Genomic DNA, 26,053 nt, shown 5'->3' with positions numbered 1-26,053 from the left:
TGTTATTTCTGTCTGTTCCGCTTGGGACTCGGAGTCTGGGAACAAACCCCACCAGTGCCGTAACTGGTGTCCCAGTTTGGCCCAGTCCTGGCACGGATGTTATGGAACATGGGGCCAAGGAGGAGACGCTGGTTTATCTCCTGGAAGGACGGCCGGATCCGGGAGAAGCTTCCTGCCGTCGGGAAGACCTTGGCCGTCTTATCTCTCCAGGCGGAGATGTTCTTTCTTGGGAGGAAAAGCCATTTTTAAAATTACCGGAACCAGAGTTTGTTCGCTTTCTTGCATAAAACGTTTGCGCAACCGTTTTGCACAGAAAGGGATTGCGCTCATTGGTTATCATGATCATCGTGTTAAAGGATAGAATAATATAGTTTCGTGCTTTATTCGCACAACAACCCTGCCAGGTAGACTTTCCCCACTCTTGATGGCTGCAAACAACAATACTGTATGTGTGCCGTATGTTCCCATCCTTAAATTTTGAGTGTTCACGGGTCTTCCTTGCAGACTGCGAAGCCCTTCTTGGCATCGCAAAACGCAAACCCAATAGCACCCCCAGGCGTCCATGTTTTTTATTATTCCTTGCATTTGTACATTTCTTTCAGTCCTTTCAACTGCATGCTTTTTGTACATAGAAGTGCATTGGAAGGTTCTGAAAAGTGCGATTACCAAAGTATAATTGCTTGCATAGATTTGCAAAGTATATGTGTGGTATGTGCTTATTAAACTCTGCAATGTATCTGTGTCCTTGTTAAAGTGCAGTGTGCTAGATCAGTGGTACCCAAAGTGTGCATTTTAAGGGATTTTGGACTTCAGCTCCCAGAAGCCTCAGCCATGTTGGCCAATAATAGGGGAGTCTGGGAGCTGGAGTTCAAAATCCCTTAAAGGGCACAGTTTGAGGGACCACTGCCCTAGATGATGATGATGATGATGATACAATACTATTCTCCTGTTTACTGCTAAGGATGAGAAGACATATATTATTATTAGAATACTTATACCCCGCCCTTCAGCCGTAAAAGCTATCAGAGCGGCTTACAATTATTATTTTTAATTAGACTTTTACTTATTTTATTAATTATTTATTTTATTTTAATTTAATTATTTATTTTTAATTAGACCTTAATTTGTTTTATTTTTTATTTAATTATTTTTAGATTTATTTATATTTAATTAGACTTTTATTTATTTAATTTTTAAATTTAATTTAATTGTTTATTTTAATTAGACTTTTATTTGTTTTGTTTTTTATTTAATTATTTATTTTTAAATTTAATTTAATTTAATTTTAATTAGACTTTTATTTATTTTATTTTTATTTTATTATTATTTTTTAATTTGATTTAATTATTTATTTTAATTAGACTTTTATTTGTTTTGTTTTTGATTTAATTATTTATTTTAAATTAAATTAAATTAAATTTTAATTAGACTTTTGTTTATTTTTATTTTATTTTATTTTATTATTAATTTTTAATTTGATTTAATTATTTATTTTAATTAGACTTTTATTTGTTTTATTTTTATTTTATTTTTTATTATTATTAATTTTTAATGTAATTATTTATTTTTAATTAGACATATTCCTTTTGTTTTTATTTAATTATTTGTTTGTTTTTTTAATTAGACTTTTATTTTTAATTAGATTTTTCATTATTGCCACCATCCTTATCTTTTTACCTCACGCTTTGTACCAAAGGGAGCCAATTTCTGAGGTAAATTTGGACAGGGGCCATTTTCCCGCCTTTTTCCCTCAGCCCTGAGAGGAATAAGCGGCTGAGGAAAGGAAACTGAGGGAAAGGAAGGGAAAGGGAATGAAGAAATAAGACAAATGTCACATGTGGCCCTTTTTTGTTGCATGTTTCTTGAGTTTATTCTTTGCTTTTTACCTCAAGAGAGGACTTTGGGCAGAAAGGAAGAGTGGAGAAGGTGGGAATGAAAGGAAGGAGCCTAAAAGCTTAATAATAATAATAATAATAATAATAATAATAATAATAATGTGAGGGGAAGGTAGTTTTATTGCGCTTGTTTAGGCAATAATACATCTTTATCTAGTAGCTTTGTGAGGAAAGCAAAAAGGAGTGGGAAGGAACGAAGGAAAGAACGAATGACGGAATGAACGAACAAACGAAGGAAATGTCTGTTTTGTTAATTTGTTTGTGTTTATTCATTTTACGCTCTACTTTTCTCCCAACGCAGGGCTTGAGGCAGAACGAAACCTGAAGTTCTTTGAAGGAAAACAAGAAAGGAAGAGAGAATAAAGGAGAGCAACAGAAAACAATGCTAAAGTGAGGATGGAAACTGCAGGAAACTTAGTAAAAAATTAGGAAAATGTATTTTTTAAAATGTTTTCTTAGACAATATGTTTCACAGAGAAGAGACTAGACACCTTCCAAAGCTGAGTTGTTGGGAATAGGAAGAAATGTGTGTATGTCTTTGTGAGGCTGACAGAAATCCTAATCCAAAAAGGGTGAAAGGACAGCTCTTGACTCAGTGGATTATAACCTTATTTGTTTGTGTTTTACAGGAATGGCTGTTCCTTCCTTCCTTCGAATGATCTGCCACCAACGCAGTGAAGATAATAAGGCAAGGCCTTCCAGCATGAAGGACAAGGCTTCACACAGACACACAAAGAGACACAGACACACAGCAACTCCCATCCATAGATTAGGCATTTGTGGGTCTTCTAGTGCAATTCTGTGGTCATCCTCTGGCAGATGTTGGCCATAGAGTTGCGCCATAGAGGGATTCGTAGAGAGATGTAGTGGTTTTTGTATTTGTAGTTTTTCCACTTTCATGGGAGTCCTTCGTCGCTAATGCCAGGCCCACTGCACTTCATAAAATACAAACATGTATGTACTTAAGCGTGTGTGTGTGTATTATATATATACACATACACACACTCATCCCTCCATATTTGCGGCTTTGATTATGCATGGATTTGATCAATATGTTATCTCTAGGAATATCTAGGTCCTCCGGTGCAACTCTATGGTCAACTTTCACTAAAAGTTGCACCAAAAGACCTAGAGATTCCTAGAGAGGATACACTTCTAGGCCTTTGTAGCTCCTCCAGTGCAACTCTATGGTCAACCTTAAACTAAATGTTGCACTGAAAGACCTAGAGATTCCTAGAGAGGACACTCTACTAGGCCTTTGTAGCTCCTCCGGTACAAATCTATGGTCAACTTTAACCAAACGTTGCACTGAAAGATCTAGCAATTCCTAGAGAGGACACTCTTCTAGGCCTTTGTAGCTCCTCCAGCGCAGTTCTATGGTCAGTGTCTTTGTTGGACGTTGACCACAGAGTTGCCCTGGAGGACCTAGAGATTCCTAGAGAGGTGTCCTCTCAGGTTAAAACATGGTGTTTTTGTTATTTGCGGCATTTCCATATTCACAGGGGCCTTGTGCTCCTAACCCTAGCAAATATGGAAGGACAAGTATATATGTATACACACACACACATAAACACACACAACTATATACATAAAGGCCTTTTTGAGGTTTTCACATGATGCGCAAGCAGCCCTCAGCTGATTTATCCTCTGTCTTTCTCCCTTTGGGGAATGAATTGTGAATAGCTTCCCTTTCAGCCACCAAAGGACTGGCTTTGGGCCTCCTCCAGAGAAAGGATAGACCGCCCCAGCTGTTCAGATCCGTGGCCAAGAAACCTTCCCTCTCGCTTGGCTCGGCTGGCCCTTCGGCCGTTCCAAAGTCCGCTTGCAGGCTGCGTCTTAGAAGAGGCCTGGGGAAGGGGTGCTTTGGCCTGTCCGGAGTCCAGACGTCCAGTTCTTCTTTTGAGTCCAGGTACCGGACGCGGCGCATGGGGAAAGGAGTGCCAGAGAGTGGCCAGGTGTCTCCAAAAAAAGCAAGGGGATGGCGATTCTTGCAATGGACAGAGTGGCAATTTCTGCAATGCACAGGGTGCTGACTTTTGCAATGCGCAGGGTTGCTTTATCTCCCATTCCTTGCTTTAAGAGCCTTTTAAACAGCCCCAAACTAGCAGGGATTTTGGAGATGGTTCAAGTTCTTGCAAGCTGATGAAGAGTGCCAAACCCAGCAGGCTTGCAAACGGTCTGGAACCTTTACGCACAGGTTTATTCCAAAATAGGAATGACATCTAGACCTCTGAGCCAAGATTAACCTTTTGGGCGGGCGGCTCCCGCCCCGTAAATTGATCCCAATGCTGATGGCTTATGGAACAGGATGGGAAGCGTCTCTGGAAGTCCTGCCACTTGGGGGGATTAGTTTACTTGGACTACGGCTTCCAGAATCCCCTCCCCAGCTAGCAGGACAGTTTTAGTTTTCCCAGCTCTTTCTAGGAAAGAGTCCTAGAGGTAGAAAGCATGGAAACGTGGCAGAAAATGCATATCTAAGGAGGGGCTATTTCCACATCAGGTGTGCAAGAGAAGTCTACCCTTTTCACACTTGAAAAATGGCAGGTCTGGTTAAAAAATGAACTTCCCCATGGAGTTTGCAAGAGAAGTCTACCTGCTCCATATTGGGGGAAAATGCAGGTTTGGTTAAAAATGACAAAAGAGGGGAGGATGGATTTGCTTGTACTCCTTTGCTCCGGAACAGAACTTGGGGGAAATCCTTTTTTATGGAACTTGTCCAAGTCACACTCTCTCAGCCTCTCTCTTTGGCAAAGGCAAACCCAATCTGAGCAAATCTGGCAGGATAGGTTTACCTTAGAAGTTGGAAACAACTTGAAGACACACAACGACGGCGACACACTATAATCCCGGAGTAACATTGCATGGGGAGAGAGTACTAGTTAAACTAGTACTAGTTAAACTAACTTTTAAAAAATGTAATGAGTTACTTTGTTTTGTTTGACTTCCTAAAATAAAGTGTACAAGTCCTGCTTCCTTTGCAGCTATTGCATCTATCTCACCTTCAAGTTTAAGGGCGTTTTGCGCTTCCCTTTGCTGCCGCCACGATGCCAATGGACTTGACATGGGTCCCTGACTCTCGAGAGCCGGGTTGGTACCTGACGCTGATGGCCCCCAACGTCAAGGGCCCCAAATATGCCTGGCTGGACCCCTCCCGCCTCTATTGCCACCACCAGGTAAGGATGGGCCACCTGGGCCATACAGGTGTATGCGGGCAAGAGGCAGAGGAGGAGGCTGTGGCAGGGAAGATCTTTAAAGGTTGCCTTTGGGTTTCTTGGGTGTGTGCATCCTTAGCCTCTATGGTAGGCCAGCATTCCTCCAAGCAGTGGCCCATGGGCTAGTTAGTACCAGTCCACGAACCAGTCTCTGGAGAGTTTCCAGGAAAGAAAGGAACACCCAATACAATAGTCGATCCTGGGCTTTGGTTCCAGGACCACCGCCATGCCTTGCGGAGATCAAAATCTGTGGATCCATCCACACCCACAGAGATATATCCCTATCAACGAAATGCTGTGAATGTTTGTGATCCCTCATTGGCCTTCTTTCTCTTTTCACCAGGCTTTGCATGACTGCGTGGAAGACCTGATCCAGCCCTTCCAGAGCGACACCATCGACCAGGTTGCCGGAATCGACGCCATGGGCTTCATCCTGGGTCGGTTTCTTGGGAGGGACTACAATTCCCAACATCCCCAACCAGCACCTATCTAAGTGGCATAGTGAATCCACACTGGGGTTTAGTGTGAAGTTTAAATTATTGGTCTAGTGTGCTGAACACTTTCTCACCACAATGGCTACCTTGCAGTAAGAATAATATTATTAGTATCCTCCTCATCATCATCATTGGTATTATTATTAATATTATTATTATTATTATAGCTACATATATATATTTTATGTCCTGCCATGGATATTGTGATATGTTTTGCTGCAAAAAGATGTGCATGTTGTGGTATTTTTTGCAGCAAAACACACTGCAGTGTCTCCAAATGCAGACCTTCTTGCGCCAAAACATACCGCAGTGTCCCAAAACGAATACTCTTTTGCGGCACAACATGCGGCAACGTCCCCAAATGCCCAACCACTCTTGTGCAACAGTGATTTTTAAGCCAGTCTGCTGAACCTACCTCGCAGGGTTGTTATGAAAGTGAAAAACATGAGCTGGATAAAAACAGGACAATGGTTATTTCCGCACCAGGTGCAGCCATTGCCAACACGCTGCAAAAGGGGTTTGTGGCCATCCGGAAAGCAGGCCACCTTTGCGTGGAGACCCTCACCCAGCCTTACCGGGATTACTCCGGCCTGGACAAGGTGATGGAGATGCGGACAGACGCCATCTCACCGGGTGAGTCTATCCCATCATCCCCCTTTCTTCCTGGATATAAAACCCTAAGAAGGAGACTAAGAATTCCCTTTTTTCCCCTCATCTTGTGCTGGATCAGCTCCGGGTTTGAGTCCAAAGTGGAAGAGCTGATCCTTCCATCCTGAACTCTCAGCCCAAATTACACACCTTCTTTTCCTTTGTAAAAGCCACATCTTTGCATGAGGATTCCCTCTTAAAAGACCAAAAAGCAGTACCTTTTGGGCTATAGTTCCAGATGCACTGGCTGGGGGATTCTGGGCGCTGTAGTCCTCAATCATAAAAAGCACTTTTCCCCAAATCTTCCCATTGTTGATGGCTATGGGCGAGGAGACTGGGAATGGGAACACACTCCTTGGTTTTCTTTCCATCCTTTCCATCCTTTCCATTTTCTTCCCATTCTTCCCTTTGGTTTCCATCCTTTCCCAACTCCATGCCAGGCCTTCGGGTCTTACTGGTGGACCAGTGGGTGGAAACTGGAGGAACCATGCAGGCCGCCATCCAACTGGTGGAGCAACAAGGAGGGATAGTCGCAGGTAAGTTGGGCTCCCAACCTTTTTGATTCGCGGAGCCCTAAGTTCTCTATGGAGCACAAATTGGGAATGGCTGCTCTAGCATATTACGCTTCAGGGATTCATAACAATTTGTAGCTTGTGGCTGTCTCTCTTGTTAAAGTGATGTCAGACTGCCTTAATTCTGCAGTGTGGATGCAACCTTGGAGGCTTACCTGTCTTTTCCCATCCCACTAGGCATCGCTGCCATCTGCATCGAAGACAGTGAAGGAGGCCAGTGGTTGAAAGACAACTACAAATGGAGCCACTGCGTCCCGCCAGAGCGGATGCCCCAATTCAACGCTCATCAGCTGGACTCCATTGAAAATGGCGACTCCGAACAAGGCTTGGAGTAACTCGAACTCGGCACGCTTCATAGCTGGGGTGAGGGGAAAATGTCCTGACTTGCCGTTTGTCTACTAAGATACCAAAATTAGAACAGTTTAAAAACAGATAGCCATGTCGGTCTGGTTCAGGGTTGTCTGTTTAAAACCAGGTCGGTTTAAACTAACCTGGTTTAAACCATGGTTTAATATAACCTATACACACAAACATGTACTGTAACCCTCTTGGTGGAACGACCATGGCTGTTTGGGTTTTAAACATGTAACTTTAGCAAGTTCATTGGCAGCATTCAGCGCCGTTTGCTCCTTTTTAATCACTTTGTTCTATATGCAAGGAAAGCATCCCGAAACAAATTCCCTCCATGAACATTTAAGTTCAACCCAAACAACTTGTTGTAAAAGAGACCTTTTCCAAAAGAAATACTTATTAATTTAAGCTAGTAGCTATAACCTCTGAGGTGTATTTTGCTACTTAGTTTTCCGAGTCCTATATTAATGTCGTCCTACGCATTAATTAAAAGGAAACCACTTTTTTGAAGGGTTCGTTTGGTTGTTTTAATGGTGTGAAAATTTGGTACCAGAGGCAGAAATAACCTGGAACGAATAGGGAAAAGGTCCACAAAAAGACGATCTGGTCAACATGGTTCAACAAACTCTTTATTCCAAAACTCACCGAATGCAAAGTACAGCAGCATCCAAAATCCGCCAAAGAGTGATGTCTATCTATATAGGGCCAACCAAAATGCACAAAATATATAATGCAAGCTTTGGGAGCTACACTTTTGTCAGGCAAAAGTGTTAAAATATCCACAAAACAGTAATGCCTTTATGGGGGCACACACAGAATATACGACGCAAGCTTTCAGGGTGCAACCCACGGGCAGATTTGCGAATGTGCAAACCCACATTTGCAAACGGAAGACGGTTTCTGTGTGCGAATGAAACCAGCATCTCGCTCTCTGCAATGCTAGAGACTGGGAGACTGAAGGGAAAATGACATTTTGGCTGGTTTAAAACCTGGTTCCCAAAATAGTTTGTTTCTGCAGTGGGGACACATCCTAAATAATCAAGCACCAAAGGCACATCTGCATCCAAGAATTAGTGCAGTTTGACTTCGCTTTAACTGTCACGGTTCAATGCTCTAGGGCTTGTCATATTTGGGCAATGTAGAAAACCACCACTCCACCTTAAAACCAGTTCTGAGGTCTCCGTACCTGATCCAAAACAAACCTGGACCTCTGAACCAAAGCTTGAGTAGAAATCCTTATTCTCTGGCTGGGAAGGAAGGGATGTTCCACGCCTTTGGAAGGTGGAGGAAAACCCAGCATGGCTTTCCTTCTTGCATTTGGGCAACGGTCCTGTTCCAACAGCGGTCGAGCGCAGACATGTGCAATGGCGCATCTATCCTTTGGTATGGAAAATACAAGTTCAGTGCAAAATGTACAAGCGGGCAAAGCTGGTGCGCTACCCGGCGTGCCCTTCCTCACTGGCAGCAATTGGACTTCCGCCGTTTCTCCGTCAAATACAAATCCCGCTCATTGCTGTGGATCCCTGGAAGAGAGAAGACAAGCCACGGTCACCCCAAACAACACCATTCCCCCCTAAAAGTACTGCCATGAGTGGGTACTGCGGGGGGGGGGGCAAATCCCTTCCAGCAGCCTGAAAATCTCTCTATTTGGTGGCTTTATAGAACAACAGTTTTCTAGTCCTCATGCCCACATGGCTGGGCACCTACTTCGGATCTGAACTACGTTGGCAATGGATGCACCAAGTGGCACAATGGATGCAAACAACCACCTGGCATCAGAAAAGAGGGCTCTGGATCTTGTCGGAAGATACTGAGCAAACAGATCAGTGGGATATAAAAAAATTATTATTACAAGGTGACAGGTTTGCCTTAGGGTTGCCGTGAGTCAGAAATGACTTGAAGGCAAACGACAACGATGACAACGATGGGTTTGGCTTGCTCCCTGCCACGCTATTGACCCTCCTTCGGCGTGCAAACTTACGAACAATTTCCCCGATCCGCCGTGCGTTGCTCCTCTCCAGCTCCGCCATGACGCTGCTTTCGAAAGTCAAGGCTGCCACACGGAAGAAAAACTCTCGGACGCCTTCGCCTGGAAAGGAAAGGGGCACATTGAGAATAATAATTTATATACACAGAGACTTCTTTAGCTGTCGCATGTCTCCTGACTCCTCATTCCTCCACAGTCTACAGGTGGCTGGTGAACATCTCTCCCCACAGGTCATTCCACAGTTTAGGGGCGATGGCTGAAAATGTCCGCTGGATGACCGTTGCCAGACAAATTATGGTTTCCAGTCCTCCTGGTTCTGATGACGGCTTCCTTTTAAAGGACGTAGGAAGACTGGGGGCTTACCTGTGAGTGATGAGACGGCCCAGAATTCAGCCTCCATCTCCTTAGCCACCTTGAGGGCGTCCCGCTCTATAAGGGTGTACTGGGCAGGAGACTGGCAAGAAGGGAGAAGGAAGTATTAGGAAGAAGAGGGGCACTGCTGTGGCGAAAAGAGGCTCAGAAGAGCAACTGAAGTCCAGACCTCTCCTACTGTGACTTACGCAGAGATCCTTCTTGGTCCCAACTAAGAAGAGGATGACGCTGGAAGGGTCATTTTCCTTCAAGGCGTCTGCCAGCCACTGCCTGGGAAAAGAGGCGCAAGTCGCCAGCGTCAAACAGGGAGTCAAGTCACCAGGATCAGAAACCAATCCTGGACAAAGTAAGTCAGAGCTGGGAAAGGCTACAAGTCCCAGAGTCCCCCAGCCAGCTTGGGAAAAGCTACTCTTTGGATTACAAGTTCCAGTTATGCTGGCTGGGAGATTCTGTGATATATAGTCCAAGGAGTCACCTTTCTCAGCTGTCTGTCAGACATTCACTGGAAGGGTGTTTGCGTTGGGTGAAGGAGTAACCTTTGGCCCTTTGGACTACAGTTCCCAGATTCCCTTACCCTCAGCCACACCAGGCAGGTGAAGCTAATGGGAATTGCAGTCCCAGCAAAGGTCTGGATGGCCAAAACCTGCCTCCTAAGCTAGGCTCCAGGTGGATTTCCGTCCTCCTCCGGCCACTCACCTGGCGTGGTCAAGCGAGGCCACATCGCTCGCGTCGAAAACTATGATGATGGCTGTGGAGACAGGAAGAGATTCGTGGAGGTCTCAAGTCGAGTCTCAAGTCCTTGCAAGATGCTTTAAAGGCAAGCCTCAAGTCTAAGGGCCCAACTCAAGAAACACACCCTGAGTCCTGGGTGTGGGACTTGTCTGCTGCTCAGAGCGAATGCCAGCAGCAAGTCAGTCCCTAAAACTATACAAGCCTCAAGTCAAATCATTTTGGCATTTTTTGCCAAGTCAAGTCATTGAAGCAACTTGAGTCCGACTTAAGTCCGAGTCAATTGACTCAAGTCTACATCACTGGTAAGTAGACCAGTGTTCCTCAAACTTGGGTCCTCCAGATGTTTTGGACATCAGCTCCCAGAATTCTTGACGGTTGGCCCAAATGGCTAGGGCTTCTGGGAGTTGAAGTCCAAAACACGTGGAGGACCAAAGTTTAAGAAACACTGACCTCGCCTCTTTCTGAAGACGTCCAGAGAAGGCCACCCCACCACCTCTGTGGGCAACTGTTACTGGACTGGCATTGGTACCGGGTACAAATTTTACCCCGGCCTCCCAAATCGCCTTCTCCTACTATTGCCCTCACCTTGAGCTCCGCGATAATAGGTGGAAGCGATGCACTTGAAGCGTTCCTGGCCAGCAGTGTCCCAGCTGAGCAGCAGAGAGGGGAAATGAGATTATTATTGTTATTATTATTAATATTAATATGGAATGGTGGATCTGGGTGAGCCCCCCAGTCCAAGCGGAGGGAGACCGTGAAGGAGGATTGGGCCCTGGGTACTCACAGCTGCAGGCTGAAGGGCACCCCCAGCACCTCAAAGCGCTCCATTTCAAAGTCCACTCCGATGGTGGCTTTGTAGTTCTTGTCAAAGGTGTCTTTGCAAAACCTGGAAGGATGGTGGAAATTAAGCTCCTGTGCAGAAAAATCCTCTTTTTAAATTCCGTATTAATCTGGGAAACCATTTTGACTCCAAGGGCGCATCTCCCCAAAACTATACATCCCCGGATTTCTGCAGGATGGAGCCATGGCAGCTTCAAAGTGGTGCCCGGCCATGTTATTTCTACAGTGGAGATGAAGAGAGAGCTACATGTCTCTCAAAACTACACATCCCAGCAAGAAAAAAGCTGTCAGCCTGAGCTTTTGTTAATAGGAAGGGCCTTTCTAGTTCAGACTAAAGTCCAAGTGTGAAATCATGGCACCAAAACATCCCGCCAATGGGAGCCACCAGCCGCCATTGGAAGCAACTAGAAAGCGCCAACCCTCTGGAGTTACCCCGAAGTTACCGATTGATCAAGCAAGTCTTCCCCACCGAGAGATCGCCCACCACAATGATCTTCGAAATTTTAAACCTGCAGAGGAGAAACAGATTGATTTGCACACCCAATAAGCCACAGGGGTGAAAACAACATCCCTGCCAGGTAGGACTCCATTGACAAAGGGGAGAAGCACAGGAGGAACATAGGGTCCCATTCACTATTCAGTGCCACCAGACTTGCCTTCTCTCCCTTCCATGTTCAGCACCTGCACTTGAATTGTCTTGCTTTCCTCGGCCCTCCTTCTTTACTTTTGGGACCAGACTTGGGGCGTCTTTGCGTGCGTCTCCCTCTCCCCTGGGCCCCCCGTTTTGTCCCCCAAACTCACCCCACGGTCCCCGTCCGCTGCGCTTGGCACATGCCAGCCACTTTGGGGTGGAAAGAGGATCGGGAGTGCAAGGCCGCCTCTTTGGTGAAGCACTAGGAAAGAAAGAGGGAAACCGTGGTGGATGATGGAGCCTCCAGCCAGAAGACCCCTCCAAGGCTCCTGGCGGATGTTGCCACAACCCCAATTCAACCCACAGATAACAACGTCTGCTCTTCCCAAAGAGTCTGGAAACAACGTCATGAGCAATTTGGCTGAGAGTTCCTGCATGGCAGAAAGGGGTAGGACTGGGTGGCTTTTTGGAAAGCTGCACTGCAATTTCTTGGAAACACCGGATGCGCAACACACCAAAGTGAATGAAAGGCATTCTGAGAACGAAGTGTTTAGTGCTTTGGTCCCTTACTTGTGGCAGTTCAGCAATGACCCGGTCCCTTCTCACCGGAGCAAGGATGTTCATCATCGGAACTCAGGACCGGCCCTCTGTCCCTGGGATCCTCCGCTCTCCGCACCTGGAAGCCAAGGCAGGCAAAAGCCTTGAACCGCCGGAGGCAAAGGATATCCCAGCAACTCTGTCTTTCCATCACCAACCAGCCCTTGACTCTCTCTCTGGGGCTGAGAGAGTGTGACTTATGGCCCAAGATCCTGGTCTCCAGAATGCAATACTCAACCACGATGCAGTCTTGGCTTTCCCTAAGCCTAGCTGGTGGCCTCCCACCCAGATCCTAAGCCAGATGGGTCCTGCATAACCCTCAATGTCCGATTTTGTGCATCAGGCCAACCTGAGCCCAAAGTAGCCATGCTGCAGGGTCTCCAGGGATGCCTCCCTCCTTCTGCTGGACAGAGCCAACTTGGGGAAAGAACTACACAAACTGGCAGGGGATGCTGGGAGTTATTGTATTACTGCCCCCCTCCCCATAAAAAAATCACTAACTTTCCCCAAAGTTTTCCAACTTTTCCAAAAGTGGCTTTGGGAGGATGCCTCCCTTGTGACTTAGGATGGGGCTCCTACTCTGGAGCTTGGCCAAGCTGCTTTTTTTTGGGGGGGAAGCTTTGAGGAGTGCTGGGGGATGCTGGGAGCTGTTGTCCCTCCCCCAAAAGCTGGGGCTGGGAAGATGGAGGCTCCCCTTCCCCCCCTTTTCCAGGGCAAAGAGGGGATGGATTCAGGGGGGATCCCTAGAGGGCTCCATCCCAAGCCAGAGGAAGGGACCCGACTCACCCTCCAAGCTCCAGCCTTCCCCAAGGGAATCTGCAGGGGCCCCTCTTTCTCTATCTCTCCCGCTCTGCTCCCGAAAGAAGGGAGTGTGGAAGAGGAGGAGGAGGAGGAGGAGGAGGAGGAGGAGGGAAACCCCAGCCCCGGAAATTCCAGAGCAGGAGAAGAAAGAAAGAAAGAAAGAAAGAAAGAAAGAAAGAAAGGAGACCCTCTTCTCCTCTCTTGTTCTTTTTCCTTTCCTCTTTCCATTCTGTCTTACTCTCTTCTCTCTCCTTTCATTACTTTTTTTCTCTCGTTCCTTCTCTTATTTGCTCTTACCTCGCTTCTCTTTTCTTTCTTGTTTTCCCCCATTCCTTCTCTTTCCTTTCCGTTCCTTCTTTCTCTTTCCTTCCTTCCTTCTCTTCTCTCTTTCCTTTCTTCTTTCCTCTTTCCTCTTCCCATTCCTTCCTTCCCTTTCCTGTCTTTTCTTTTTCATCCTCTTTCCTCCCTTCCTTTCCCTTCTCTGCCTCCTCCAAGCCTTCGCTCCTCCCTTCCCTCGCTCTCTGCACATCCTCAGAGGCCCCTTTTCCAGGGGGCGCAACAGGGGTCTGTCCTAGCCCAGGGAGAGGGGGAGAGGGGGGATGCTGGGCCTTGCAGTCCAAGCAATGGCCCCCACAAGACCCTAAGGACCTTACCTCCTGCCCCTTGGCTGCTGCTGCTGCTCCTCCTTAGCCACCAGACAGAGAGAGAAAGAGAGAGAGGCGAGGCTGCCTTGGCATCTGCTCCCAATTAGTGACTAAGTCAGGCTCTCCTTCTGGAGGGGAGGGAGGAGGGGAAGAGGACGCCCCCTTTCTCCCCCCATCGCCCCCCTCGGACTCCCATCCAACCACCGTCCAGGCCCCAGCCAGCTTGGAACTGGGAGCTCCTCTCCAAGAGCCCACACAGCAGGGGACAGACTGAAACAAACCACAGCGCTTGCCCACTGCTCCATAGGGAGACACTGGGCAAGTCTTCCATGTTTCCCATAGCAGCATCCTTGCCCATAGGGAAACAGTGAGCAAGTACTGTATTCAGTGTTTCCCATAGAGAACCATAGCAGCATCCTTGTCCATAGGGAGACACTGGGCAAGTGTGCCATGTTTCCCTATGGGCGAGTACACTCCTGACTCTCTCTGTGCAAGGAGGGTTTCCCTAGTCTGGGGCAAGTGCTGTCTCTTGGTTTATCACAGAGGACTAGCGACTTGGGTTGGTGCGTATGCAGCCTCACTCTGCACACACTCAGAGGCCCTCTTTGCACCCCCTTCAGGTCCCACGCACAGACACATGTGTTAAGGCCTCCTTGCAAAGGGACCCAGGGATGGGTGCATGGCAGAAACAGAGCAGCTCTGGCACCACTTGGGCTGCCCTGGCTCCTGGGATTTGTAGGGCTTTTGGTGGGTGACCCATACCTCCAAACTAGGAATCCTAGGATTCTGGAGGGTCGAGCCATCTTGGCCCAAGGGTCATCCATCTAGTCCAGCTCACCAGCCATGCAGGAACTCTAGTCTTTAACATAAACCGGGCTTTCTTGCTATGTTTCTTGCCCTGACCTCGGATCTCCTTCTCAATGGGGCCTCAGTTGGCTTTGTACCCTCCTTAAATTGGTTTATTATCTTTGTCTCGGTTTTAAATGGGTTGTTATTGTGCGCAGCCCTTAGATCCCATGATCCCAGGCAGGAAGCAAATGTTTCCCTAGAAAGATAAACAGATACATAAGGGGCCCATTCATCCCATCATCAGGGAGAAGAGGAGAGCGACACTTGGGGAAACGCCACTCATCCCATGGGCCTCCTTTAGTCTGGACTCAGGGCAGTTGCTTTAGAAGGAAAGTGGGACAAAGGAAGGCGCTGACTGTTGTCATACAGTGCCTTCAAGGCGTTTCCAGTTTGCGGTGGCCCTAAATCAAAGCCATCATGGGCTTCCTTGGTAGGATTCCTTCAAAAGGCCCTCCTCTAAGGCTGAGAGAGTGTGACTTGTCCATTGACTTGCTTCATGGCCGGGGCTGGATTCGAACCCTGGTCTCTACACTGCAGAAATAACCCACTTTGACACCAGTTTGAAATCTTGGGATTTGCAGTTTTGTGAGGCCCTCTTTGTGGTTTTATACAAGAGGAGACCAAGGGCCTTGTTTAAGGCTACAGAACCCAGAATCCCACCTCATTTAAAACGGTGTCAAACTGCATTATAGTTGCAATAGTAGTGAGGCCTGGTTGAGAAAGGGAAAGCTTACTTTAAAAAAAACCACAACTCCCACAATGCGCCGCGAAAGAGGGCGCCGAGCGCGTCCGCGTCGCGCATGCTCCGTCTGGGAAGGCTTGGAGGCGTGGCCTGGGCGCTTTCGGGCGCCTATCGCGAGGCTTGGGCAGTGTTCTCGCGAGACTTGGCGCAATAACCCCCGGCGAGGCTCACGCGGCGGCCTCTCTCTGTCTCTCTCTCTCCCCAAGATGGCGCCGAAAGTCAAGAAGGAGGGTGAGGCTCCGGAGGGGAAGGGAAATGGAGGGCTCTGAGGGGAAAGAGTGGGGCTGGGAGGCTGGGGAGAGGTGAAGGGGAAGCGGGGCCAGGGTTTCCGCAGCTAAAAGTGGGGAGGGGGCCCCTGGGGGATAAAAAGTGGGGGGCTATGGGCTCCAAGGCTCTTGAGAAGGGCTTTGGGGGGGGGTTTGAGGTCCTGTCTATCACCTTTTCCCTCTCAAATGGCTTCCCAAAATGGAGTTATTAAAGGTGGCTGGCTATTGCTTCAAAGGCTGTTAAGAAAGATTGGGGGTGGCGAGGTCTTGTTTCTCCACCCTTTGCCCCCAAATGCCTCCCCTTTCCTTCACCCCCTTGGAATGAGGCCCCAAAATGGGGGGCCTTAAAAGTGGGTGGCTGTTGGTTGTTTCAAAAGGAAGGGTTGGGGGCATGTGAAAGTCCTGTCTATATCCCTTTTGCTTCACATATCTACCCTTCCTCTGGAATGGGACCCCAAATGGGCCTTCAAATATATCCTTGACTTTGGTGATCCCATTAATCTCGCAGGGGTTTCTTAAGCTGGCTTTGCCCATTCCTTCCTCTGGAATAGAGCCTGGCAGCACATGGGATTCCTTGGTGGACTCCCATCCCTGTACCGACTAGACCTACCCTGCTTAGCTTCCAAGACCAGGTCGGATCTGGAGCCTTTGTGGTCTTTAGGCCCCTCCAGAGCGCTTTATGTGTTCCTTCCCTGCGGGAGTTACAAACTTGGGCAGGAACGTCAAGAGAAGGAAGGGAAATGGAGGGCTGTGTGGAAGGATATGTGTTTAGTTATGCCTTTTCCGTCGCGTGGGGATGGAGATCTTGCCCAAGGCTCAGAGGGGTGCAGGAGCACATGCTTTGTGCATGGATTGGGTCTCCAGCATCCTTTTTGCAAAAGGATGATGGGTTTGGATGTGTTAGTCGAGAAATGCCTCTCTCTCTGCTGCAAATCCTGAAGAACTCTTGCCAGGATATTCCCCAGATGGACCAAGATGCTCCCTTGATATGGGGGAACTTGCTGTCTTCCTTCAATATGGAAGAGCCAGTAGCTCAGTGGCAGAACGCATGGCGCTCATGCAGAAGGGGTCCCTGGGTCAATTGACAGGTTTTATTCCCCCATAAGTAATTGGTGAGAAAGACCCATGGAGCTTCATAGGGCTCTCTTAGGCAAGGAATGATCATGGGGAGGTTGTGTCAATCCCTTGGAAGTACAGCCGGCAGCACCTGGTGTTTCTTGGTGGCCTCTCCTCCAAGTACTAACCAGCGCTAGCCCTGCTTAGACAGGATCAGGATGGTTGCTATAGTTGAAGTTGGGAACGCTGGAAGGAAATTGACATTGGCGTTGTACTGAGACTGGGAGGCAGGATTTGGATGCACCCATGCTCCTTGGGATGTGAGGAAACCTCAACCCAGACGGTGTCCCTCAACCCTGCCTTTTCTTTGCAGCTGTCCCGGCCAAGACCGAGGCCAAATCCAAAGCTCTTAAAGCCAAGAAGGCAGTCTTGAAAGGGGTCCACAGTCACAAGAAGAAGAAGATCCGGACCTCCCCCACTTTCCGGAGACCCAAAACCCTGCGGTTACGGAGACAGCCCAAATACCCCCGGAAAAGTGCGCCAAGGAGGAACAAGTAGGTTGGCTTAGGAGTGGGGCAGAGTCAGTCTACTCCATCCAGCACCGGTTTCCTGGATCCTTGCAATGGCTAGGAAGCTGGGAGTCGGGTGGGAGTCCTCTGTGGATGACAGTCCAGTGACCCAGTCAAAGGTGTACATGATGACCACTTAGCGACCAAAGCATGATTGTCCATGATTTCCTTTTAGAGTTAGTCTGATGCACTCAGGGTCTGGGCTGCGTGTGTACATGTTAAGAGCCTTCCTCAATGCCAATGACTGGCCGATGGTAACCGTCCCCCCTTCTTTCTGTCCTTTCAGGCTGGACCATTATGCCATCATCAAGTTCCCACTGACCACTGAGTCGGCCATGAAGAAGATTGAGGACAACAACACCCTGGTCTTCATTGTGGACGTCAAAGCCAACAAACACCAGATCAAACAGGCGGTCAAGAAGTTGTATGACATCGATGTGGCGAAGGTCAACACGTTGATCAGGTGAGGCAGCCGCTGGGGGCGGAGCAGAGGGGGTAGCAGAGTGCAGCGGGCGGAGGTTTCTTGGTGCAGATGATGGAAACACTTTTGGACTGAGCCAAGTGATGCTTTCAAAGGAACCACTGATGCACCAAGATGCTTCCAGAAAGGGGTAGAAATGTGGTATTTCTGGAAATCTTGGGATTGGTGGGGAGCAAGAGAAAAGAAATAGTAGGGGGAAATCAAAATGTATATACATAACACTAAACTTAGTATCTTGTAAACTTAATTCACTGCTTTATGAAAGCAGAATTCCTTTTTGTATGTACTGAGTTCATAAATGTGGGCATTTGTGTTTTTAATGCGGCCTAGAAATTACAAATTCAACCAATGGCTGAGGAGAATGACATCTGTCTCCAAAATTTAAATTTGAGGATGGTCTAATTTAAATTTAGTTTTGGAGCTAATCCCTCCTTTGTCCCATTTCAGGCCGGATGGTGAGAAAAAGGCCTACGTCCGTCTTGCTCCAGACTACGATGCTTTAGATGTAGCCAACAAGGTAAGAAGGCTCTTAAAGGACTACTTCTTTCGGTCAACTTGTGGAAAGTTTAAAATGACAGCCGAAAAGATAAGGGGGAAAAATGACAGCAAAGGGTTGTGTGGCCTTTCAGCCTTGTGAGTTTGCTGATCTGATTTAAAGCAACTGTGTTGTATTGCCTCTTTATCATTGGTTACTTATGCTATAATAATTGCTGTCTCTCTCTCACACACACCCTTGCAGTTGTTGTATTTTCATTCATGTAGGTTTTGTACAATTCCCCTTCAGTGAGCTAAATGTGTAGTTTTAAGTCCTAGTCTGTCTTAACACACTCTGCAAGGTCCAAGGATTCCCATAAGTAGTTTATATGATAGAGAGGAGTTTCAGAAGTGGATCTTTGATGTGCCTGTGCCTTGGGCTTTATGGGACTTGCATCCAAGGGAGATGTGGATGAGATTGGACTTGTCTTTTTCTGTTGGAATATAAATGGCTTTTGGAGTGTGTGTGTGGTGATGAGTTGTGTGTTTTCAAGGCCTTCAAGTGCCAGGATGAGCAGAAGCTGCCGCCAACTCAGGACCCACCTCTCATTGGTTTCTTTTTCAGATTGGGATCATCTAAGCAACGTGTCGCCAGCACCATACAGGACCCCGATATTAAAACTTCAGTGTCACATGTATATTCAAATGTTTGTACATGACTTTGTAACTATTAAATCCATCGCACCACCATGGTTCAAGGCATCTTTTCCAGCAAAAAGTTAATGCTGAAATCTATCTGTGTGGAGTGGGAGGATTTACCTTTCGTCTTGCACTCCTGGAAACTACTGGTGGACTCCATACAGCCCCCCAAGGGTCATTTTTGCAGTCCCCCAGAGGTTTAAAAACCCCCACAAAACACCCAAAGAGCCTCCAGATGGCTTCTGGGAGGCATGGGAGACGTTTTTGCCCCTCCCTGGGCCTTTTTCGGGGCTGGAGAGGCTCTAAATAATACTACTTGTTGTTAAAAAGGTCTCTCCCAGGCTTCAAATGGCTCAGGGTCCCTAAAATACATGCTGAAAAATGTCATAAGCAGGGTATTGGTGGCAAAGTAATGTTTTTCGAGGGTGTCCAGCCCTCCATGATCTCTTGGGGTTTCCGACAGTTGTCCAGCCCTGCTTAGAATAAGGCAGGGACGGGGCTATTCTGTCCTGCAGTGCTCCTGGAGCTAAACCTATGCTTCCTCTTGGGTTTATTGGAAACACATGATAGTCTGACTTTGGCTTGCATCACATCGTAAGGGTTCAGCCCAAGAAGCATCGCTCTCAACTGCAATTGCTTTGGCCTAAGTCGCACCTAAGCAAATCCTGACTGGCTGCCATGCTGTCTCCCTTTCACTGATCCCTGATTAGCTGGAATCAAATATTGCATTGATGCTTCCATCTCTGGTTGGAATCACATTCCTCTAACTGGAATCCTCTTGGCACGTTATTCTGTCCTCTTGTGGATATATGAAATTCTTTGCCGTTAGAATAATTTTGGAAGAAGTTGCACTTCTCAATTTTTAGGAAATGTCTTTGTTAAGCAGTGTGCAAATCAGGCTTGAAGTAGCCTCCTTGCTGGGGCAAGGTGTTATCTCTTGGGTCTGCTGTTCTTTGGGCTCAGGATGGAAGTACCAGAGAGGCATTGCCTTCCGCGTTTTTCCTTTGCCAATCCAAACCTTGCCCTTCCTCTCTCCAGGAGCTCAGAGAGTTGAAGGACCAGGAGCACCTCTTAAGGAGAATTTGCTCAGGGCTTCTTCAACCAAAAACTGTTGACTTTGGTCTGGTGCCAGTATACATGTTGGCTCTTCTCTTTCGACTGCTAAAGAAGGACGGAAGAGAAACAAGACCACTACCCAGTTTTCCATTGCGTTTCAGTGAAGAGTAGACTAGTACCTTCAGGCCTGGCTTTGCTCCCGCTGTTAAATGAGAACTAAGGTCTCAGATCTGGTCACGTACTCATTGTTTGCTCCGCCGTGCAATTGTCCACCTTGACCGGCACCAGCTTTCCAGTGTCTCAAAGAGAAGGATCTTTCCCAGCCCACGTTATTCGGTTCCCTTTTTAAAAAATTGGAAGTGCTGGGAATCGAATTCAGGACTTTTTGCATGCGATTCATGTGCCTCTAACACTGAGCTGCATTTTCCCATCTTGTTTTGTTATCTTAGGAGTGTGTGAAAGCAGCTGGGAAGGTGATGCCTTTAGATAAGGCCTGTGATAACTAGAAGAGAAATATAAAAATCCACATTGACACTCATTACTACTAGTTCTATAGTGAGTAAGTCTATTCTTTTATTTGGCTAAAGACCCTCCTTGATTCCAAAATCACGCAGGAGGAAAGCACTGCAGAGATGTATAAAATGAGCCAGGATTCTGGAACTTCCAGTCCCAAAAAGCAACTTTGTTCTGAGCTTGGCTTCCAATAGCGCTCTCTAGCCTCTCCTTGAAGGGACTCTGGAGAAGCCGAGGCACTTCAGAAGTCGGGCCAAAATGCTGGACTTGATTTGCCAAGTAGCCTCTCCTCCTCTTCTCAGCAGCAGAAGGACCTCTCCAAATGGGGCAGAAAATAAGATGGATCCCAGGGCTTGGTTTCTTTTTTAAAACATTGAAAACGGGCTGCATTAGCAGTCCCAGCATGCATGTGCCAGGAGAGGGAACGGAAGCAGCCAAATTGCCATGGCCAGCCCCAGGAGGCGAAAAACAATTCTGGAAGTCCTCCCCCCAAAATCTCCTACTTTTGTTGCCCTTTCTTTTGCCTGAGTTGGTTCTCCCAAAAGGTTCTCCATCCGTCGTGCCAGAAATCTCTCCAAAGCAAGAAACAAATTGCAAGTTTGGGGGGTTCTGTCCAAAACGGCTTTTTGTTAGGAGCAGCAAAACACACTTCCCAAAGATGTTGCTGCATGCAATCCAGTTGTGACTATTATTCTGTTCGTTTATGTCCTGCCTTTCTCCCAATAATGAAATTTGAGCCTGGCAAAGAGGTGAAAACGTGCCATTGTTCAAAGTGCCAAGGATGGCACCTTTCCCATTTGAAGTTAAAAGGAGAATTTCATTGGGGGGCAATGCTCTCATTTTGCCCTTTTCCCCAGCTGCATCCGTTATCTCTTGCCCTACAGAAGAATTTAAGTGTGAAACTGCCAAATCAGGCTTTAAACATTTAAATACTGCCGTTCGCTCCTGGTTTAGAAGTCACAAATGCTTTGGAGGCACTTTTACACTATTTGTTTGTACAGGCACTGCTTGTGCCGGATTGCCCAGTGGCAGGCTTTAAAGGAAAATGGGTACGCTTGGTATAAGTATTCCCCTTTCGTTTTGGAACCTCCTGAGGCCAAGTGCCAAGCCCTTATTGCTGCTGTGGGTTTGGGGCATATGGCTTCCATCCAGCCTCTTGCAAACTGGCACCAGGGTGGCAAGGCAGTACTCTCCCCTCCGCCACACCGGCACCAGCTGGTTTTCCTCTCTAGACGGCTGGCTGGCTGGCTTTCCATGCCTGGGATTGGATGGGCTGCTCAGGTGAGGAGGCTGCTAGCCAAACGTTTTCTAAGCCAGCTCCCTTGGGAAGCCGGTTCTCTAGCAACGGGCATCACCTTGGCACAGAGCAGCAGGAGAGAAAAGCCTGGCTCAGCACTAGGGTGGCTGTTCTTTCCCCCCCAACAGGGTTATCTTTTTTCCAACCCTTCCATTTCGGTCTGCAGTCTTCCATCTTGGACCCAGCAAATGACCCGCGTCAGGTAGACTACACTGCAGAACCAATCCAGTTTGACACTTGCTTTTAACTGCCTCTCCAGCTGGAGGCTCCACAAAACCTTACGTTCAGGTGGTGCCTCCAACTCCCAAAATCCCCGAGGGAGATCTGATCCTGGCTGGTAGCCAAAGGATGTTCCCTTTCTTCCATACATACATCTCATTCCCCCCCCCCAGCCATTTACATCTATCCAAGATACCTGTACTTTGTCAGCAAACTAAAGCTTATTTAAATACAAGAATTACATGCTGTAACTTCCCACGCTGCGCGAAAACGGCTGGAGACTGGACTCTGTGTCTGGATTTGAAATTTGGGGCTGAGATTATGTTCAATGGCCTGGGACAGGAAAATGCTTCCATTTCCAGCGTTGGTAGAAAAACCTGCCTAGTTTGTGGCTGTTAACAAAAACGACCCCTGTGGCGCTGTATTGGGCGCCAGTGTGGTACAGTAGTTCTCTGCCAGAGAGGGCTGGTGCCACAACGAACTACAAATGCCAGGATTGTATAAGATGGAGCCATGGCAGTTAAAGTGGTATCAAACTGCATTATTTCTGCGGTGCAGATACAGAATTGGGGAAGGGTTCCCTATCTTGTTAAAATAGTGTAAGTGTAAATGGTAGATTTTTCTCAAACTGTGATCCTCAAACCCCCCCCCCCCCCCCCACGGTATGCCTGGATCTCCTTTTGGGACTCGCATATTTCATATTAATCCAAAAAGAGCACCTCTGAGACACAGGCTGAGGTTGCAAACAGATTTTAATGCACAGAACAACCCTTCTTCCCCCAGCAAAACCCCCAGTTCCCCAACTCCCAAAAAGTAACGTGGGAGATGCACTCCATTCCACCCTCGACTCTTCTTCCTTTTGCTTTCCCGGACCAGCCCTTTTGGCTCTTCCTTCTGGGATGAAGGCTTGGACTGGCCGCCAACACTAGCCACGAAGGCCGGCCCCAATGGAGGTGAACCCCTGCCCCTATTTGGCCGCAAAGAAGGAAAGAAACCACTTCAAGGGACGAGATTGTGGCAGGGGAGTCTTTCCCGCATAAGGCACGCAGATGGCGATTGAACTGGACAACGGTTCTCAGTTTAAGACCTGTCTTTTCTCACTCCCGCTGACTTAGTCGTTCAGGAACTTCCTCTCGCTGTCTGGCCCCTGCTTGCGGACATCCGGGCAGAAGTCCGAGCGGAGGAGGCGGGAGAAGTAGACGAGGATCATGCCATCCAGCAGCACCAGGTTGACCATGAGGAAGGCGCCCTGGCCCCGCATCTCCACAAAGCGGACAAAGTACCAGGTCAGGTAGGCTTGCGGGAAGAGCCGGAAGAGGAAGTACATCACCAGGTTGACGTACTTGTTGACCTCGTAAAAGGTGTGGAAGGGCAGGCGGCCCAAGCGCATCATCATGCGCATGGTCAGGAAGATGTTGCTCACCTCCACAAAGAGGGACACCAGGCCAGCCGCCACAAAGCGCTCCAGGTAGATCCCAGAGAACAAGCCGGAAACGGCCTGGAAGGCAGAGCAAGACAAGGCGGGTTGTGGTTGTGCAATTACAAGAGCAATGACCAGGACTGTCTACGAGTCAGTTTTGGACTTTTGGTGACCCAAAAGTGAATTGCATCACAGGGTTTTCTTGGCAAGATTTGTTCAGAGGGGGTTTGCCTTTGCCTTCTTCTGAGGCTGAGAGAGACTTGCAGGGACTCGAACCCTGCTTTCCAGAGTCCCCAGAAAAGAGTTTCAGGTTCAGTTCCCAGCTCAGCCATGAAACCCATTAGGTAACATTGAGCAACAAGTCACACTCTCTCTGCCCCAGAGGAAGGTAATCCAAACCCCTCTGTACAAACCTTGCCCAAGAAAAGCATTGAAAGGATCCCCTTAGGGTTGCTGTAAGTCGGAAACGACTCGAAGGCACACAAGTATGGGGTGCTTATTTGAAAATGCAAGTCAACAAATCCCCATCTGATCTTGGAAGCTGAGCAGGGTCTGCCCTGGATAGTCCATGGGTGGGAATCCCAAAACCACCTCTGGACATTCGTTGTCTAAGAAGACCCTCTAAAATTCATGGGATTGCCTTGACCCAATACACACTTTGAAGGCATATATCCATGTCGCCTCGAGTCCCGGTTTGTGGGGAAGTGCAAAAATGAAATGAATGTGAAGAGGGGAGCCCACCTGTCCTACCTTGTCTGGGTGTGTTGGTCGTAGACTTACCATGGCATGGTGGACCAGGTATTCCCAGGAGGCACGCGACTGGTGGCACACGATGATATCCAGCGAATCATGGATGAAGTAACCTTAGGAGGGAACAAAAGCACAGGGGACATCACCTGTCAAAATCGTTGCAGTCACAAAACCGTTAATGATAGTCATAAGGGCAGCCTTGCGAGTTGTGGCAGTCCATTGGGGAGGCTGCCATTTTGAGGACACTTTTGGGCTCCAAAGGTGAGCGGTTCATCTTTCCCTTACCTGCCGAAACGCAGAGGAGCAAGTGTCCTGATGGAGACGAGGCGTGCACCAAATCTGCAAAGATCCCTCCAGGTATCCGCCACACCCTGCGGGGTTTTCGGGGGGGGGGGGGAAGGAAAAACACAGGTAAAGGACGTTTGTATGGCTTTGCCTCCTCATCCGCATCCAAACTTCAGGCTCCCAAAACAAAAGGGGACCCTCTCTCCATCACAAGGGGGAATAATCATTATTAACAAATAATAACTGCTTTATTCCTCTTGTGTGTCATCCTTCCCAACCAAACACACCTGCAGCCCTGAAATCTGAGTCTCGGGGCCCACTTCCAAGGCCCCTTTGGCCACTAACCCCCAAAACCATCATCCCCACACCTGTCTGCTCCTTTTTTCTTCTTTTGGGGCCATTCTGGAGCCACAGAAACTGGCCTCCGATCCAGGAACCAGGCGCCTTTATTTGTTTTTTTGGAACAAGAAGCCAAACTGGTTTTTTCCTCTCCAAAAAAACAACAACATTTCTTTGCAGCCAGAAATAGAAACAGGTGAAAAGACAAGAAGCAAGGAAGGAGGGAGGGAAAGAAGGAAGGAGGGAGGGAAAAGAGGAAGCAAATGAGCTTTTAAGGGGGGGTGGAGGGGATTTGGGGCAGGATGGACTGTATTCTTCTCCCCCTAGATATCTTCAGGGGGCCTGATCCACCAAAGCCAGGAGAAAAAGGGAAAAGGAAGGAAGGAAGCCTTCTCTTAGAGGCCCTTTTGGCTGTCGTCGGGGGTAAAGAGGAGGACCAGGCGCCCTCTGCCCATGCTCAAGGGCCCTCTCCATCGCATGAGAAGGAGGAAGGTTGTGTGCTCTCTGCGCATGCGCAGAGGGTTGCAAGGAGAAAGAGGAAGGACAGGCGCCTTCTGCATAGACTCAGAGGCCCGCTTGGCTGTCAGGAGAAAGAGGGGTGCCCTCTGCGTATATTCAGAGGCCCTCTCAGTCGCGTGAGAAAAAGGAAGGCTGGGTGCCTTCTGTGGATGCTCAGGGGCACTCTGGGTTGCAAGAGGGATGGATGGATGGATGGCTGCCTCCTGCGGATGCTGAGAGGCCCTTTTGGCTGTCAGGGGAAAGAGGAGGGCCAGGCGCCCTCTGCCCATGCTCAGAGGCACTGAAGGTCGCAAGGGGGCAGAGGAAGGATGGATGGATGGTTGCCTTCTCTTGGCTGTCAGGGGTCAGAGGAGGGCGAGGGCGGGCGGGCGGGCGCTCTTCCCATGCCCAGAGAGAGGCTCACCCGGCGACGGCCCAGACTCCGGCGACGACGGAGTGGACGAAGGAGACGAGGAGGTTCCTCCAGCGCCAGAGGCGGGTGGGGTCCCGGCGCACGTACTCCGGCTGCGGGGTCCGGCCCAGCGCCCACCGCAGCGCCCCGAAGCCCAGCGCCGAGGCCCCCACCAGCCCCGCCGCCCGAAGCCACCTCCAGCGGAGCAGGAACATCCGCTCCCCTCGAGACCCAGAAGCGGAATGAGGAGGGTTTGGGGAACGGGAGGGAGGGACACGCCCACCGCCACGCCCACCCCCTCAGGGGGCGGGGCCGCGGAGAGGATGCCTGGCTGGCAAGGAGCAGGATGGGG

General features: G+C 48.4%; 4 protein-coding genes and 1 non-coding gene across 8 annotated transcripts; 3 read left to right on the top strand and 2 right to left on the bottom strand.

Annotated features, from left to right (window-relative positions):
• Positions 1–3,596: 3,596 nt before the first annotated feature.
• LOC149301370 (uncharacterized) lies at positions 3,597–7,677 on the top strand. 3 transcript variants are annotated; one of them, XM_089483990.1, is made up of 6 exons: positions 3,597–3,804; positions 4,908–5,068; positions 5,451–5,544; positions 6,088–6,234; positions 6,690–6,785; positions 6,999–7,677. In XM_089483990.1, exons 2-6 carry the CDS (start codon positions 4,940–4,942, stop codon positions 7,154–7,156), a joined length of 624 nt encoding a protein of 207 aa, XP_089340116.1. In that variant the 5' UTR covers positions 3,597–3,804; positions 4,908–4,939; the 3' UTR covers positions 7,157–7,677. The 3 variants fall into 3 exon arrangements, with proteins under 3 accessions (XP_089340116.1, XP_089340114.1, XP_089340115.1); XM_089483988.1 differs by having other exon boundaries at positions 3,723–3,804; positions 4,877–5,068; XM_089483989.1 differs by lacking the exon at positions 6,690–6,785 and having other exon boundaries at positions 3,723–3,804; positions 4,877–5,068.
• Positions 7,678–7,796: 119 nt separating this feature from the next.
• Positions 7,797–13,838, bottom strand: RAB34 (RAB34, member RAS oncogene family). 2 transcript variants are annotated; one of them, XM_089483925.1, is made up of 11 exons: positions 13,786–13,838; positions 12,305–12,410; positions 11,905–11,996; positions 11,547–11,612; positions 11,048–11,149; positions 10,849–10,913; positions 10,228–10,279; positions 9,720–9,801; positions 9,523–9,613; positions 9,154–9,261; positions 7,797–8,695 (listed from the first exon to the last, which is right to left on the bottom strand). In XM_089483925.1, the coding sequence occupies exons 2-11, from the start codon at positions 12,359–12,361 to the stop codon at positions 8,628–8,630; spliced, it is 783 nt and encodes a 260-aa protein (XP_089340051.1). In that variant the 5' UTR covers positions 12,362–12,410; positions 13,786–13,838; the 3' UTR covers positions 7,797–8,627. The 2 variants fall into 2 exon arrangements, with proteins under 2 accessions (XP_089340051.1, XP_089340050.1); XM_089483924.1 differs by lacking the exon at positions 13,786–13,838 and adding an exon at positions 13,430–13,561.
• A 1,664-nt stretch (positions 13,839–15,502) lies between these two features.
• Positions 15,503–18,963, top strand: RPL23A (ribosomal protein L23a). Its single transcript, XM_089484118.1, has 5 exons — positions 15,503–15,598; positions 17,063–17,243; positions 17,545–17,721; positions 18,187–18,256; positions 18,839–18,963. The coding sequence occupies exons 1-5, from the start codon at positions 15,574–15,576 to the stop codon at positions 18,851–18,853; spliced, it is 468 nt and encodes a 155-aa protein (XP_089340244.1). The 5' UTR covers positions 15,503–15,573; the 3' UTR covers positions 18,854–18,963.
• Positions 17,785–17,849, top strand: LOC149301368 (small nucleolar RNA SNORD42). The gene has a single exon (XR_016272250.1). It is a non-coding gene; the product is annotated as a small nucleolar RNA SNORD42 (small nucleolar RNA).
• A 3,768-nt stretch (positions 18,964–22,731) lies between the features above and the next one.
• TLCD1 (TLC domain containing 1) lies at positions 22,732–25,955 on the bottom strand. The gene is made up of 4 exons (XM_089484165.1): positions 25,714–25,955; positions 24,453–24,538; positions 24,198–24,280; positions 22,732–23,495 (listed from the first exon to the last, which is right to left on the bottom strand). The coding sequence occupies exons 1-4, from the start codon at positions 25,914–25,916 to the stop codon at positions 23,109–23,111; spliced, it is 759 nt and encodes a 252-aa protein (XP_089340291.1). The 5' UTR covers positions 25,917–25,955; the 3' UTR covers positions 22,732–23,108.
• Between the last annotated feature and the right edge of the window lie 98 nt (positions 25,956–26,053).

The sequence above is a fragment of the Sceloporus occidentalis genome, unplaced genomic scaffold (assembly GCF_023333645.1).
Source record: "Sceloporus occidentalis isolate IW3139 unplaced genomic scaffold, rSceOcc1.0.p SCAF_21, whole genome shotgun sequence".
Classification (NCBI taxonomy): Eukaryota; Metazoa; Chordata; class Lepidosauria; order Squamata; family Phrynosomatidae; genus Sceloporus; species Sceloporus occidentalis.
The sequence above is the reverse complement of the archived record's forward strand: the minus strand, read 5'-3'. Positions and strand labels throughout refer to the sequence as shown.